The 13,599-nt window shown below is 34.9% G+C and overlaps 1 protein-coding gene across 1 annotated transcript; it reads left to right on the forward strand.

The window, feature by feature from the left end:
• The first annotated feature begins 5,267 nt into the window (after positions 1–5,267).
• On the forward strand, positions 5,268–12,713 carry LOC103991064 (uncharacterized). The gene is made up of 6 exons (XM_018828940.2): positions 5,268–5,512; positions 5,631–5,731; positions 5,811–6,076; positions 9,607–9,786; positions 11,933–12,134; positions 12,217–12,713. Exons 3-6 carry the CDS (start codon positions 5,855–5,857, stop codon positions 12,558–12,560), a joined length of 948 nt encoding a protein of 315 aa, XP_018684485.1. The 5' UTR covers positions 5,268–5,512; positions 5,631–5,731; positions 5,811–5,854; the 3' UTR covers positions 12,561–12,713.
• Positions 12,714–13,599: the final 886 nt, after the last annotated feature.

Consider the following 13,599-nt stretch of genomic DNA (forward strand, 5'->3'; position numbering starts at 1 on the left):
GATGTCATTGTCCATCACCATCGACGTCGTTCATCATTTCTAATTAGAATATTAAAATTATTTTAAATTATTTTTATATTTTGATCGATAAAATTGACGACGTTATGATAAATAGATATATATATATATTTTACTTTCATAATCATAACAATTTTAATATAATATTTTAAAATTTAAAAATTAAAGATCCAATAAAACTAATATGTAATTAGCCTGACAGCATATGGGCTCGCAAACCAATGAAATCGTTGGCTCGTGAGGCTCGTGATTCGGTAGGTCGGGGCGGCTCGCCAGCTAAAGGGCGCGAATTTGTTGGACATGTGTGGGACATATGTGTCCGCCCCAATCCCGACCTACCACCGCGTTGACAACGACTTTACTGATGAGATTGATGGAGTTTGCTTTCGGTCAACGATCTGTCGATGTGGTGATTAGGACATTTAGACCAAATATTAATAGAATCAAGAATTTTTAAGTTTATCTGATCATTTATATCTTTTTAAGATTTGTTTGAAACTTGAAACGGTCAAATCATTCGGTTACATCCGTAGTTCAAAATAAATAATTCTTCACGAATCTACGGACCACATCGAATCGATCAAATATTAATTTATTAGATTAACGCTAAAAAAATGACCTTAAGCATTGATAAAAATATTTAGACTCATATTGATTGAAGAGTAAGGAATCAATGGTTCATAACTCCGTTGGATCACCCTTAATCTTAAAAATATTTTTTTAAGCTTCGAAAGGATAAAATCATACATATATACTTATCACCGAAAACAAAGAATTTCTCATGAACCTACGTGCTATACTAATGATAAACTGATCAAATATTGATTTATCAAGTAGAAACAACCAACCACTACAAACTCAACGCAAAATGTACTAATAAGTGTTTTAAGAATCATTATTTGATTATAATTATATTTATTTTAATTTTTTATATTTTAAAATATAATTTAAATAATAAAATATTTTAGTAAATTAACACTTATTATTATAAATATATCATATATCCCAAAATCTAAGTAAAAGGAAAGGCAAGACTTGAGTATATATATATATATATAAGCACTCGAATGATGTCATCAATACTGATGGTAGTATAAATATATTTCGTAAAAATACAATTTAATTCTCATGTAGTTCATCCATGCAACATCTAAACCATGTGCGATACAATGTTCCACATTTCTATGGGCGAAGGATCCTCCAAAAGCTAAAAAAAATGAAGTTTCATCGTTTGTCAAATCAACTTTTATTTTATTGGTAGCTCTGATGGCCTATGAATAGACATGCAATTTTCCACTTTCATAGAGATGATGTCGAGGAATTAATATCTGCACAAAGATACATCATATTCCGATGCATCAGTCACATCACCACCTCATGACAATGTCAACATGAATGTTCATCATTCTGACACTACAATCGAGGTTTCTAATTTCAACATAAATCATTATACGTACTTATAATATTTGATGATTCAATATATATGTCAATGATTAAATAATAATCGATGATTTCATGTTACTGTTCAGAAAATTATTATCCGAATTCACTTTATAACAAAAGGTTTTCGATGCATTTATTTATTTTAGTCTTTCGACCTCATTAATTTAAATATTAAAGAAGATGTCTAATACTATCATCAAATCTTACAAAATTACTGATCAAACATTTTATTTTTTTGTATTGAATCATTGACACGTCGAACAATTAAGATTAAAATTAAAATTATTATATTACTGTTGATAGGTATGGATCGAAACCCCATTTTCAAATGAATTATTGAGATCAAAGAATAGACTTTTTCTTATTTGTCGCATAAAACTTTTATCGATCGTTACATCTGAACAATCATCATCAATTCTAATCGTCACTTCATTGTGGGATGTGGATCAACGTACATCGACATGAAGATTCTAATCAATGTCAACGATGAAATTGACCTTATTTTCATCACCATAAGAAATGGTTATATGGTCATTATAATTAGATGAAGCAATTGACCTTTGAAAGCCCGGATTCGATCGAATGAATTAGTAAAACAATATATTTATATTTTCTAAAACATAAAAAGTAATAAAAAGTTTAACAACGAAAACTTTTATCGTAAAAAAATAATAATGGATTCGAAAATCTCATCATGAACTCTAACTCCCATGCGATGGAGGATAACGACAAGAGTTGAGAGGCAACCTCGAGAGAAGATTGCGGCCAAGTGGTAGGGAACTCAAATCATTAATAGATTTCTTAACTTAAAAGGTCACACCATTGCTTTCTTTTTCTTTCATTGTTTTTTTGGTTTGTGTCGGCAAACCGAAGTGCGAGCAGCAATCTTGCGTTTGGCGCGCCTCTGCATGCAGAGTCATCATGTACTTGCGGAGTAATCTATGATGGAAAGGTGAGACCATCGACGCGATACACACCACTATCATGCCCTCTAACGAGTGTCAAAGTGTGAGCACCGAGCGATCCAGCTGTGGGACATGTTGTATGTTGCAGAGATGATCTGGGCATCACCTTAGACGACCATCCGAGTTGGTGGAATGATGAGCATACGAAAGGCTCGAAGGAGCTACCAAACGATATAGTAGAATACAAGGATCTGTTTGTGTGGAGCAGTAGTGCTTCGATAGTTGGATCACGGTCGGATACGTGTATACGTGTTAGTCTTCGGGAAGAGTAGCTACGTAGGTGGAAGATGATTCGGGCGTACAGCCAATTGCGTTGCGTTCATTATGTGTGAAGGATGGCTGTGGTGGGTGGACTAAATAAAGAGGAATCGAATGACAATAATCGCCTGGGAATCATCGACGTGCTTTTCCTTGCATGCTTTGAGGCTATTATGGACGTCGCATTACCACCACCAGTGGTTGATGGGTTGGCGATGGATCAGAATCTTGGATCTAATGAGGTCTTTTCGAGTCGTGGAATCCACCTAAAGATTTATTTATCTAAATGGATATTTTGTCTGTTATATTATTTAATTCTATAAAAATCATGGTTGAAATAGTTCTGTGTTGGTAGGATTATGATCCTGAGATGAAAATATAATGTCTTTATTAGTATAATCGATATTATATTCGATAAAGTTATTAGACGAATATTGGATTTGCATTTATCCTTCGAACTCTCTAATCGTTCGATAATTTTCTTTTTGACAAAGGATAGGTAGTGAATACAAATTTGTTTTGTGTTGGTTGTGATTTTAAATTTTATTTTATTTTTATGTGTAACGACGATATATAACTCTTGCATTCGTCTTTCTAATTTTTTTTTTTTCTATGCATGTCGTTAGGTATCGCTTAAGTACGATACGTTTTAGGCAAAATCAACTAAGGATGAGATGACAAAGTGGATCTCAATTGCATAATTATTCACTTTGTAAAGATTGCACCGTAGTGAGGACAAGCTTCGTAGCTACATGTAAAACCTCATCAATGAAGTGCTGAGAAGATGATCGTTGTAGAGCCATACTCGAAGACTTCAATTCAGCTCCATGGACCGGCCTTACTCTCTCTAATGGATCACTTGCCATTCCTCAACGATGGGCTTTGGCACCAGCCAACAACCAATTACTTTTCAATTTTGATACAATTGAACAATGTTGAATTCTAGTTAGAGGAATACACTTGTAATATCCCGATTAACCCTAACGTGGATGAGATTAAAATTAACTTATAAGAGTCTGATAAATATATTATTATTAATTTTAATTTAAATTAATAGATTAATTAATCTATTAGATTAGAGTCGTGACAACACTAGCGTAGGATGAGAGGGAAACTATCCTATTGATCTCGAATCCTAAATTTTCCTTAAAATTTTCCTTAAAATTAAAGATTCAAAATTAAAAATAGGCCTACGTTATACAATTTTACTTTGTTAAAAGAAATGTGTCAACTATAACGCATAATCTTGCTAACATAGGTTGAGCAAAAAGATTAACTCTTTAGCGAAGAGTCCAAAATACTAACTTTTTTTTTTAAGCAAACACACTTTAAGCTTAATATAGGCTAAGTTTGAATAATTAATTTTTTTTAAAATAAATAAACCTATGATATTCTTTTCTAAAATAATATTCAAGGCTTTTGATTAAAAAGACTGTTTTTGATAAAATCCCAAAACTTAAGGATTTTTTAGGATAAATCACCGTAATATAAAAATAAGTCGGTTTAATGTGGCATTGCAATGTCCTAAGAATAGATTGATCCCCTCCGAAGATTAACTATATGCCAAAGATTTAACATCTCAATCTTGTTTCTATGGAATTGCAAGGAATCAAAAAGAGAAGACTTGTATTTCTCCGTTTTTCATTTGAAAATATTTGAAAAAAAATTGATATAAGAGAGTAGAATTAGGATTTATAAAAACCTTAAATAAATTCTTAATACATAGACGTTATTTAGTAAAATTTTTTTATGGGTAAATTATCCTGCATATATTAGCGATTAAATTTAACTTTTTATATTTATTGATGTGTTGTTAACTTTTTATTTATACATATAGGGGTGTTCAAATCTAATCAAAAAATTAAGTCGACTTGATTTGATTTCGAAGACTATAAGTGATTTTGATTTGGGATACTTTTTCTTGATTTGATTAATTAACTTGAACATATCAAATTAATGTTAATTTAAAAAATCTCAATCTAGTTAACTTCATTGTCCTAAGGCTTATCTGGTTTAAATCGATTAATTAAACTAATCCAAAAGTATAATTTTATGGTTTTAATTATAAATTTTATCATATCGATCCATTCAATTATACAAAAGTGATTTATTTTAAAAATATAAAAATTTAATTTATTTAAAATTATAAATTAATAAATAAATAATAATTTTAATTTAATTTGATTAAGTAAATTCAAATAAGTTTTAATTCGAGCAAGAGACTATTTGGTTGGTCGATCATTAGTGTGGCCCATTGGCTTGTTTTGAGGGCGCATGATTTTATCCTTTTAAAATATATAAATAAAAAAAAAATATTTTGAGAGTAAAAGAGATCCGACGGAGTTATGAATCCTTGGTTCCCATGCTTCTCAATCAATGTGGGACTAAATGGTAAGTTATCTTATATTTAATTTAAAAAAAAAATCGATTGATGGAAATATTTTTTAAAAATTATATAATTAGATATTATAAAATAATAAATGCAACGGAAGCACCGACTATAACGGGATCCGAACCGTACCTAAGTCAGTCGGAACAACACGAGAAAAGCCAACAAGAACGAGAAACAAGAAGACACAGGAAATTGCAGCGCCGTCCGAACCCAATGCCTCTCTCCGGCTTCGCATTAAAAAAGCGTCGACCGTTCGCGCGTGTCATCCCCCCATGGCTTCCTCCCTTCTACGCCGCGACGTGTCACTCCTCCTCGTCCTCTCCACCTTCATTCCCACGACTTCGTTCTCATCCCCATCGTCCGTCCTTCCATCCGCCGCGGACTCGGTTGGAAAAGAGAGGAGCAAACGGGACGTTCTTCGTCGTCGGCCTCGCAGGTAGCTGCTCCCCCTTTACCTCTTCTTCTATTCCCATATGACACCGTTGTGGTTTTCTTGCACACGAAATCCGTTGTTTTTTTGTTGGTATATTGTTTCAAGCTTTCCCTGTTCCCAGGTTTTCTTTTGCAACTTCTTCTCTATCTCCTCCGCCTCAGGTGCAGCATTCCTTCGATTGCGACGCAGATCGTGAATGGTGTTCTTCCCATGGTGCGGTCGGTAGGTTTTTTCTTTCCCTACAAATGTGTTGTTTGTGTTCTCAGATATTTAATTCACTCGTGCAATCGTACCAGTGCAGACAAGTATGTGTCGTCCAGATGTGCCGATAATGTGTTCGTGTAAATGACGAATATGGTATACTTGATTGTGAAACCCTTCGGTTTGGTCCAAATCTTCTTCCTTCTGGGAGTGAGGACGGTTGCTCTTCCCACGCTGGTATTCTGGCAACTATTGAAATTGATCATCAACTTTCATGTGGACCTCTGTTGGCACTTTCTCATTTTGGGGATTACTTTCATGACTCTACCAATGCGAATGCTGACTGCCTTGAAGAACGAAGTAAAGGTCAGTCTCTCCTGCAGAAACCTATACAAGCCTTTTTTTTTTCTTTTCTTTGGAGGCTATACATATGCATTATGCTACTCAATAACTAGCCATTTCTATCTTGCTGTATTGTTTTAACTTATGTCGACGCTTATAAAGCTGTAGGCCTTAAGAATTCACTTTATGTCGCTTGGTTTTACTATATTCACTATTGAAGGTTGTCATTTTCCCAAAGATTGTTGAGCTTGTCTGCTTGATTATGTGTTTGCAGTTAGTTGTATAACTAAGTGAGCTGGTACCATCTCATTTTGAAGTTCTAGCTTGGCTGCTTGCATAGTGTAACATAAAATTGTTGAGAAGCATACTAAGTATATTGTGTGCCACCAAATTTCTTTGGTAAAACTTCCTCAATGACCGAATCATACACCAAGGACAGAAACAAACTGCAGTTTTGAAGACTTTGTATGTCAAGAAAATGTGAAAGATATTAAACCATGTATGTTATGCTAACTAATAATTTTGACATTTGCATTTCTCAAGAAAAAAGAGAAGGGAATATATATATGGGGTCACTGGAAAGCTGGAAATTTAAAAAAGCGAAATCAAGTGTATTTCACTCTATGTAGATCTATCAGGTATTATAAAAGTGAAATATTACGTTGTCATTAGAGCATCTAACTTGCTACCAAGCACAAAGTACCATAGGAGTTTTTGAAATAAAATAGATTATATATAATTAACTGGAAGATACAAACTTCTTTGCTGAATGATTATCAGCAAGCCAAGAAAAAAATGGAGAACATACTGTTTTCCCAAAACCCGCAAGCATATGTGCCATGGTATTTGAGTATCTAGGAATATGTTCTAATTTTACAACATCCAATCAGTTAGCTAATGCCATATGATTTAATTGGACAATTTCTAATATGATTTAATTGCTGACAATAAGAGTAAATTTTGTGTCGACAATTGATACAAAAAAAGACAACAGCAAGATGCATTTCTCTCAACTATTCAAGGTCGGCCATGTTATGGGCATAGTAAATAATCCGAATGCTATCATTATATAATTTTGAGCTTTATCACTTAAACTATTTTCCTTAAGACTAAATGAAACTGGGGTCACTTATATGTTCGTTTTGCATTTTGTTAAAATAGACCTTGCTTGAAGAGAAAAGAACTTGCTAGGAGCAAGGGGATTGATACCTTTCAGATTACAATGGAGCAGAAAAGAGGTGTGTGTGAGAGAGCTAGCAGGAAATAAGCTAAATTGTAGGGACTGAGGAGTTCTAGTTGTCAAAGGGTTGTTCTAAGAAAGAGAGCATAAACGATATGGGGACAGCACATGGCCAGGATTGGCCCGAGCCTGACCCACAAATTTAAAATGATATTTGACGTAACCTGGCCCACCAAATAGACTAGGTCTAGCATACGATGGAAACTGAGTATCTTGGGCCAGATAGAACTGATCTGCCATTTTTTTACTTGCATAACAGGAATGTCCCTGAGTCTCATTCTTATATGAAGTTCTTTTTTCCTGGAAGCTTGTCACTTTAAAAGGAATATTAATCCATAAAATGCAAACTTTAAGATGGTTTATGAAGAGTCACACTGTTGAGGTTAGTTTGCGAGGGAGTAGTCCCATGTCAGAATGTCATGAGAAGGTGGATCAAACTGATATTTTAGATCTTGATGAGAACCTTGAATATTACAGTAGAAGCTTTTGGATTGTGATCTTTTTGAAAGCGAGCAGTCTCCCCAGTGGGTTGTGCTTGGGCAGCAATTACTGTATATCTACTGAGTGGGAGCTTTGATGGGTTCGTAGAATATCATTATTGAGAGGAAAGATTATGTGGGTGGGACTTCAACACATGCATGCATGATTTATTGGTCCCATGTCAAAAATGTATTAGGAAGATTGATTTGTATATGCATACTGGATCTTCGGATTCACTATGTGCTTCTCATGCTTCTTAAGGCTTGGTATTCTCTATAGCAATGATTATTTTTGTCACATATAATCGAACAACTGAAATGAAAATAAAATATTCTAATAACACACTCTTATGTTTGCACATACTAGACAGAGAGAAGTGCAAGGTCCTTACCTTTCTTTTATTATCATTGTTTGATTTTGATATGGTTAGCAATTCAACATAATAGGATAGTATATATTCTTTGATACAACTGAGATAAAATTAAAAAAAAAAATACTATCTAATAGTATTTTTACTCAATAGCTTATGTCTGTGCCAAATAAATGCTGAAATGAACTAAAAGAAAATTTATTGAATCTGAAACTTTCTCCTAAATTTTCTTAGTGCTTATATTTTCTTTAGGTTAGCTTGCTCTTCAATTCAATGGCTTCCTTCTTTGCTTTCTTGTTTGTCCTGTTTGTGTCTCTAGGTTCTCGAGAAATTAAATTCTGAGCCAACTACCGTATGCTGGTTGCTGGTGTTGTGTTAACAGTAGGGTGCACGGCCAATGTTGTATAAATTGGGAAGTACGGTGTAATACCCCTAATTAGTCTCACATCGGAAGTGGGCAAAGATTAATATTGACTTATAAGGGTCTGATGAGTGTACTACATTAATTCCAACTTAAGCATTTTGGTCAGTGGTTTGGATCAAAATAAAATTATAGGCCAATTAGTCCATCAGACTCGGGTCATGACATTTGGTATCAGAGCCGACCTAGTATTTGGGCATGGTGAGAGAGCTCGAGTACGGCCCAATATTTGGGCATGGTGAGAGGGCTCAAGTAGAAAGGGCTACCCATGGATGGAGTTAGAGTACTCATCACGGCGTGGAGCCACCATTGGGCTACGCTTGACATACATCGTGCTATGGTTCGATCATGTCAGGAGAAGAAAGGAGTAAGATGGAGAAAAGGAAAGGTTGGAGAGAAAGAGTTGATAATATGGTTTGTATAATTCCTTTCTCCAGCTTAAGCATTTTGGTCAGTGGTTTGGATCAAAATAAAGTTATAAGCTAATTAGCCTATTAGACTCGGGTCACGGCGTGGAGCCACCATTGGGCTACGCTTGACATACTCCGTGCTATGGTTCGATCATGTCAGGAGAAGAAAGGAGAAAAATGGAGAAAAGGAAAGGTTGGAGAGGAAAAGTTGATAATATGGTTTGTATAATTCCTTTCTCCTAGCGATTTGGATTAAAAATCTACAGCTCTGAAGTTCTAATTTTTTAGCTGGTGTTGACTGTGACTAGACTAGCAGTTATTTGGACTTGGTTTGCTCCTGCAAATTGTGGTTAATTTGGAGACCACAGAAATTGATGTATGTGTATCATCTTTAATGTTTGCCAACTACTTCTTTTACTTCTCTATTGCACATCTTTACCAATTGCATAGTGCTGAATTATACAATTCTCTAAGAGGATATATTAATTCATTGATTATTCACTGTTTGTTGCTAGTGGTTTATGACCTGTCAATTGCATCTCATTAACTAGTGATCATGTCAGTCATTATTATATATGTCTATTTCCTGTAAAAAAGTTCAATTAACAAATGACTGACGTTGTTGATGTATAGCTAGAGAGGCTTCTCAATGAGATGCAAATTCAGTTAGAGAATCTCATATGGGAAAATAAGGAACTTGAAGAACGGCTGCTGATAGCAACGGACGATCGAAAGGTCATAGAAATGATACTTAAGGAGATTGAAGAGGAACACGAGAAAGCTGTAACTAGGATTGACCTACTTGAGAACGAGGTGACTTTCTTTCCTTAAACAAACTTTTGAGATATAATTCAGAGCTACTTTAAAATTTAGCTCCGTCTATGTTGTAGCTAGTCAAATAGAGTGAAAGCTCAATAGTATGACTTGTGTGCCACATTGTGAAAGGTGGATCATAAAGCAGTTATGAACAGGCTTGTGATCAGTACGTAATCATAGCAAGTTTCATAGGAGCTGGTAATTCTCATAGATGATCATGTGTTGACATGTCCTAATTCATCTTTTAGTTCATTTAGAATTTACTCCTGATTATCATCCTTATTTCATGTGATTGACAACTGACTTTTTCTTTTCTGGGTAAGGTTTAGCTCAGATAAAAATCCTAGTATCATGAATTAACACGTGCTGGAATTTTCCACCGGTAAGTGACATTTTATGGAATTTTCAACAGGAAACATAAGTAGAGATACATGCTTATTATGGTTTGGTTCATGGAAATATGGCTAAGATCTTATACTTGAAGCAACATATGATAGCTATGACAAACAAGTTGTTCGTGTGGGCTTGGTGAATGAGCTGGTCTAGATTTGGGATTTTTTATGCATAATTATCAGAGTGGTCAATTAACATGATCTCTTTTTCCTTTTGCCAGTTGTGGAGGAATGGATATGTTAATTGATAAAAATAAGATGTCCTTGCTTGAATTTAGTTATCAGTGAGTTATGCTAGAAAATTCTTGGTATCGTTTCCCATGGTAATGGTCTTGGCATTGTGATGAAAGAAATGAATAATTTGTTCTTCAATTAAGATATGGAGCATGGGAGAAGAGGAGGGGATGCATCATAATAAAGATATAGAAGCTGAAAAAGGAAAACTTGTGTGTTTTCCACTATGCTTGTACATGTATGGTTATGAAGTTTGATAACTAAAAGTGAATTTGAACATGTGGTATTTAAGACTTTTGTATAGGATCAGACATGTTATTTAATATGAGAAAAGATTGGTTGTCATGGCATAAGAATAACTTTGCTTTTATGTATCTCTGTCAACTAGGGTATGCAGGAAACTGGATGTGACTTTAATATTGCCATTTAATTTGTTGGATGGTCATGTTAATCTTTAAACACTGGCTAGCATAATAGATGTTTTCTGATCTCTTAGCCTACATTTTCTGATCATAGTTCTTTTAAAAGAACTTGATATTTGTTCTTGAACTTGTTTATCCATTTTGTAGTGGTTAGATGAGATTTTCTCCAACCTTGACATTGAAATTTAATAGCACAGCTCCATGGGCAAAAATTCTGTCATGGTTATTGTCATATTTGATGTTGTTATTATTGGGAGAAAATATATGAAATATAAGTGCTCTCTAGGGGTTGGGATGGTAAAATTTTCAGTATGCAGTATTTAGCCTTAAGGTTCAGTGTAGGAAGATTAAATATAAATACTTCAATATTGATGTCTCACTTTCCTTCATGAGTTTGTGTATTGGGATCTAGAGAGGGGTGAACTCCTTTTTGATGTAATAAATTGAATACTTAAATATGGCTTTCTCAATCTCTAGCCAAGGAATTGAATGTCACATTCTGGATCCATACCAGTCCATAACCGGACTGCTACCGATTCATTTTTTACTGCAATACACATGGTTTGCCAATACATACTGCAGTACTGAGAAAAGCCTTGAAAATATCTTAAAAAGTTAAAACCCTCATTTAGGATTCTTTACAACCTATTTTTGGTAACACAATTAGCATCGACAACAATAAAGTGATTTTGTCCAGAAAACAAAAAAATATCAAATTGAAACCCAGATAAGGATAAAAAACAGTACATGTTCATAGAAAGGAGTTTTAGCTTACATGTAAGTCGAATAAATAATATGTAAAGCCAAGATACATACTCCTATCACCATGATGATCATCATGAGTGGATCGGATCTCTAGATCCATGAGCATCAAGCCTTGATCCTCATGGGTCATTACTGAACTTGCTGATTTTAGATCCTCCCATATGTACTAAGTAGGTCATTGTTCGTCAACCTCTTGTGAATCAAAGTGATGGTTTGCAGAACATGTGTTATGCCATACGAATTTTGATACAATTTTTTAATCTCTATTAATATTCAGCAGTAATAACCATCTTCCAATCATTTGCTGCTGATATTTTCATATCATGGCAGTTGCAGGAACTTAAAGAAGAAAACATGCGATCGAATGAAGTTCAGGGAAAAACCCTCTGGAACAGCAAATCTCATTATGAAAAAGATGTGAGATCCCGAGAGAGTATCTTAATTGGCACTGATTATGGTAGCACTTCAATGCATCCAAGTTACAACCGGAGGGGCTTAAGCCTTTCGGACCCAGAGGAACCTCATGAAAAAGGTAATGCCTTGGCAACATAACCTTTTTAAGCTGCTTGTGAGCTCATCTCTGTTCGTAGTGTTCTCAAGAAATTTTACCATAGGTGAGGCTTTGAGGCAACAGAGAGTTGTGGTACTTTCTCGGAGTTTGTTCAGTTCATTCCTGTCTCTTCTGGTAGGCATGATCATCTGGGAAGCTGAAGACCCATGTGTTCCTCTGGTAGTAGCCCTATTTACTGTTGTAGGCATATCTCTTGGCAGCGTGCTCGAGTTTTTCTCAACCATCAGGAACAGGCCGGCTTCCGATGCTGTTGCTCTACTTAGTATCAACTGGTTCATTCTGGGTACTCTCTCTTCTCGGACACTGCCTGTCATTGCTCATATGCTTGCACCGTCAGCCATCAGGATTGCTGTTCAGCTGGTTGGCTGGCTTGGTTTCTCTGTGTAGCCTAACGGCCATTAAGCAATGCAGCTCTTGTAGTCAGTTGTGGGTGTTTGCTTTTTGATGTAATGGTTCACATCAGTATGTTCTTTGTTGCAATGTCGGTCTTGTAGCTTATGTGATACTGTATCTTCACTTGTACTGTCACTGTGGCTTACGTGGTGCTTGGTTTGCTTTCTTTCAGTTAACCTGTTTGAAATCTTTTACCACTTCATTCATCCAGGAGTTGTCCACATATCATAAATTGCATGGTAGCGAACAGCTCTGTTCTCCGCTGGATGATGACACCGATGCTGGACTCTTATACTTCCTATAACCATATGGACTAATAAGTGGGAATGATGTTGTTCTACGTGTTGACAGAATGTGCGTCCACATTGTTAATAAAAATTACTTCATGTGGTTAGTTATCTCAATCTTTATATTTTAAAAAATTATATTAATATTTTTTTAATTATAAAATTAAATATATAATTTTATTATTCTAAAAGGATAATTTTAATGTTTCAATCGGTAGTGGTGAATAACGACGTTGTTCTGCGAATGACTGTTGTGGATGAGAAGAGCGACGGTGAAAGGTGAGGGTTACTTTGCATCTACGTAATTGATGTTGATGTAGATATAGAGCAACACAACTCGACAACTACATCAGCACCGATGTAGATACAAAGTAGTGTTGCTTGACAACTATATCGGTGCCGACGTAGATGCAGAGTAATTCTCATCTTTTATTGTCGTTTTCTTTATCCATAGTAACCATTCGTGGCCTCCAACGGTATCATCGTTTGTTACTATCGATATCGTATAACATCACAAACTGAAATATTAAAATTATTTTTTTAATTTTTTTAAAATATTTTTATTGATAAAATTAATAACGTTATGGTAAAATAATGTTGTTTTACTATGGAGGCCTGAAACAATAACAACGTACACTACTTGATCTTTACAACGGACACTAGTGCAAGTAGTGTACGTTGTAAGGAGCACCATCCCACGGATCTTTTTTATTTATTTATTTTTCTGCCAAATGAAACACGCGGCT

This window comes from Musa acuminata, chromosome BXJ3-7 (assembly GCF_036884655.1).
Source record: "Musa acuminata AAA Group cultivar baxijiao chromosome BXJ3-7, Cavendish_Baxijiao_AAA, whole genome shotgun sequence".
Classification (NCBI taxonomy): domain Eukaryota; kingdom Viridiplantae; phylum Streptophyta; class Magnoliopsida; order Zingiberales; family Musaceae; genus Musa; species Musa acuminata.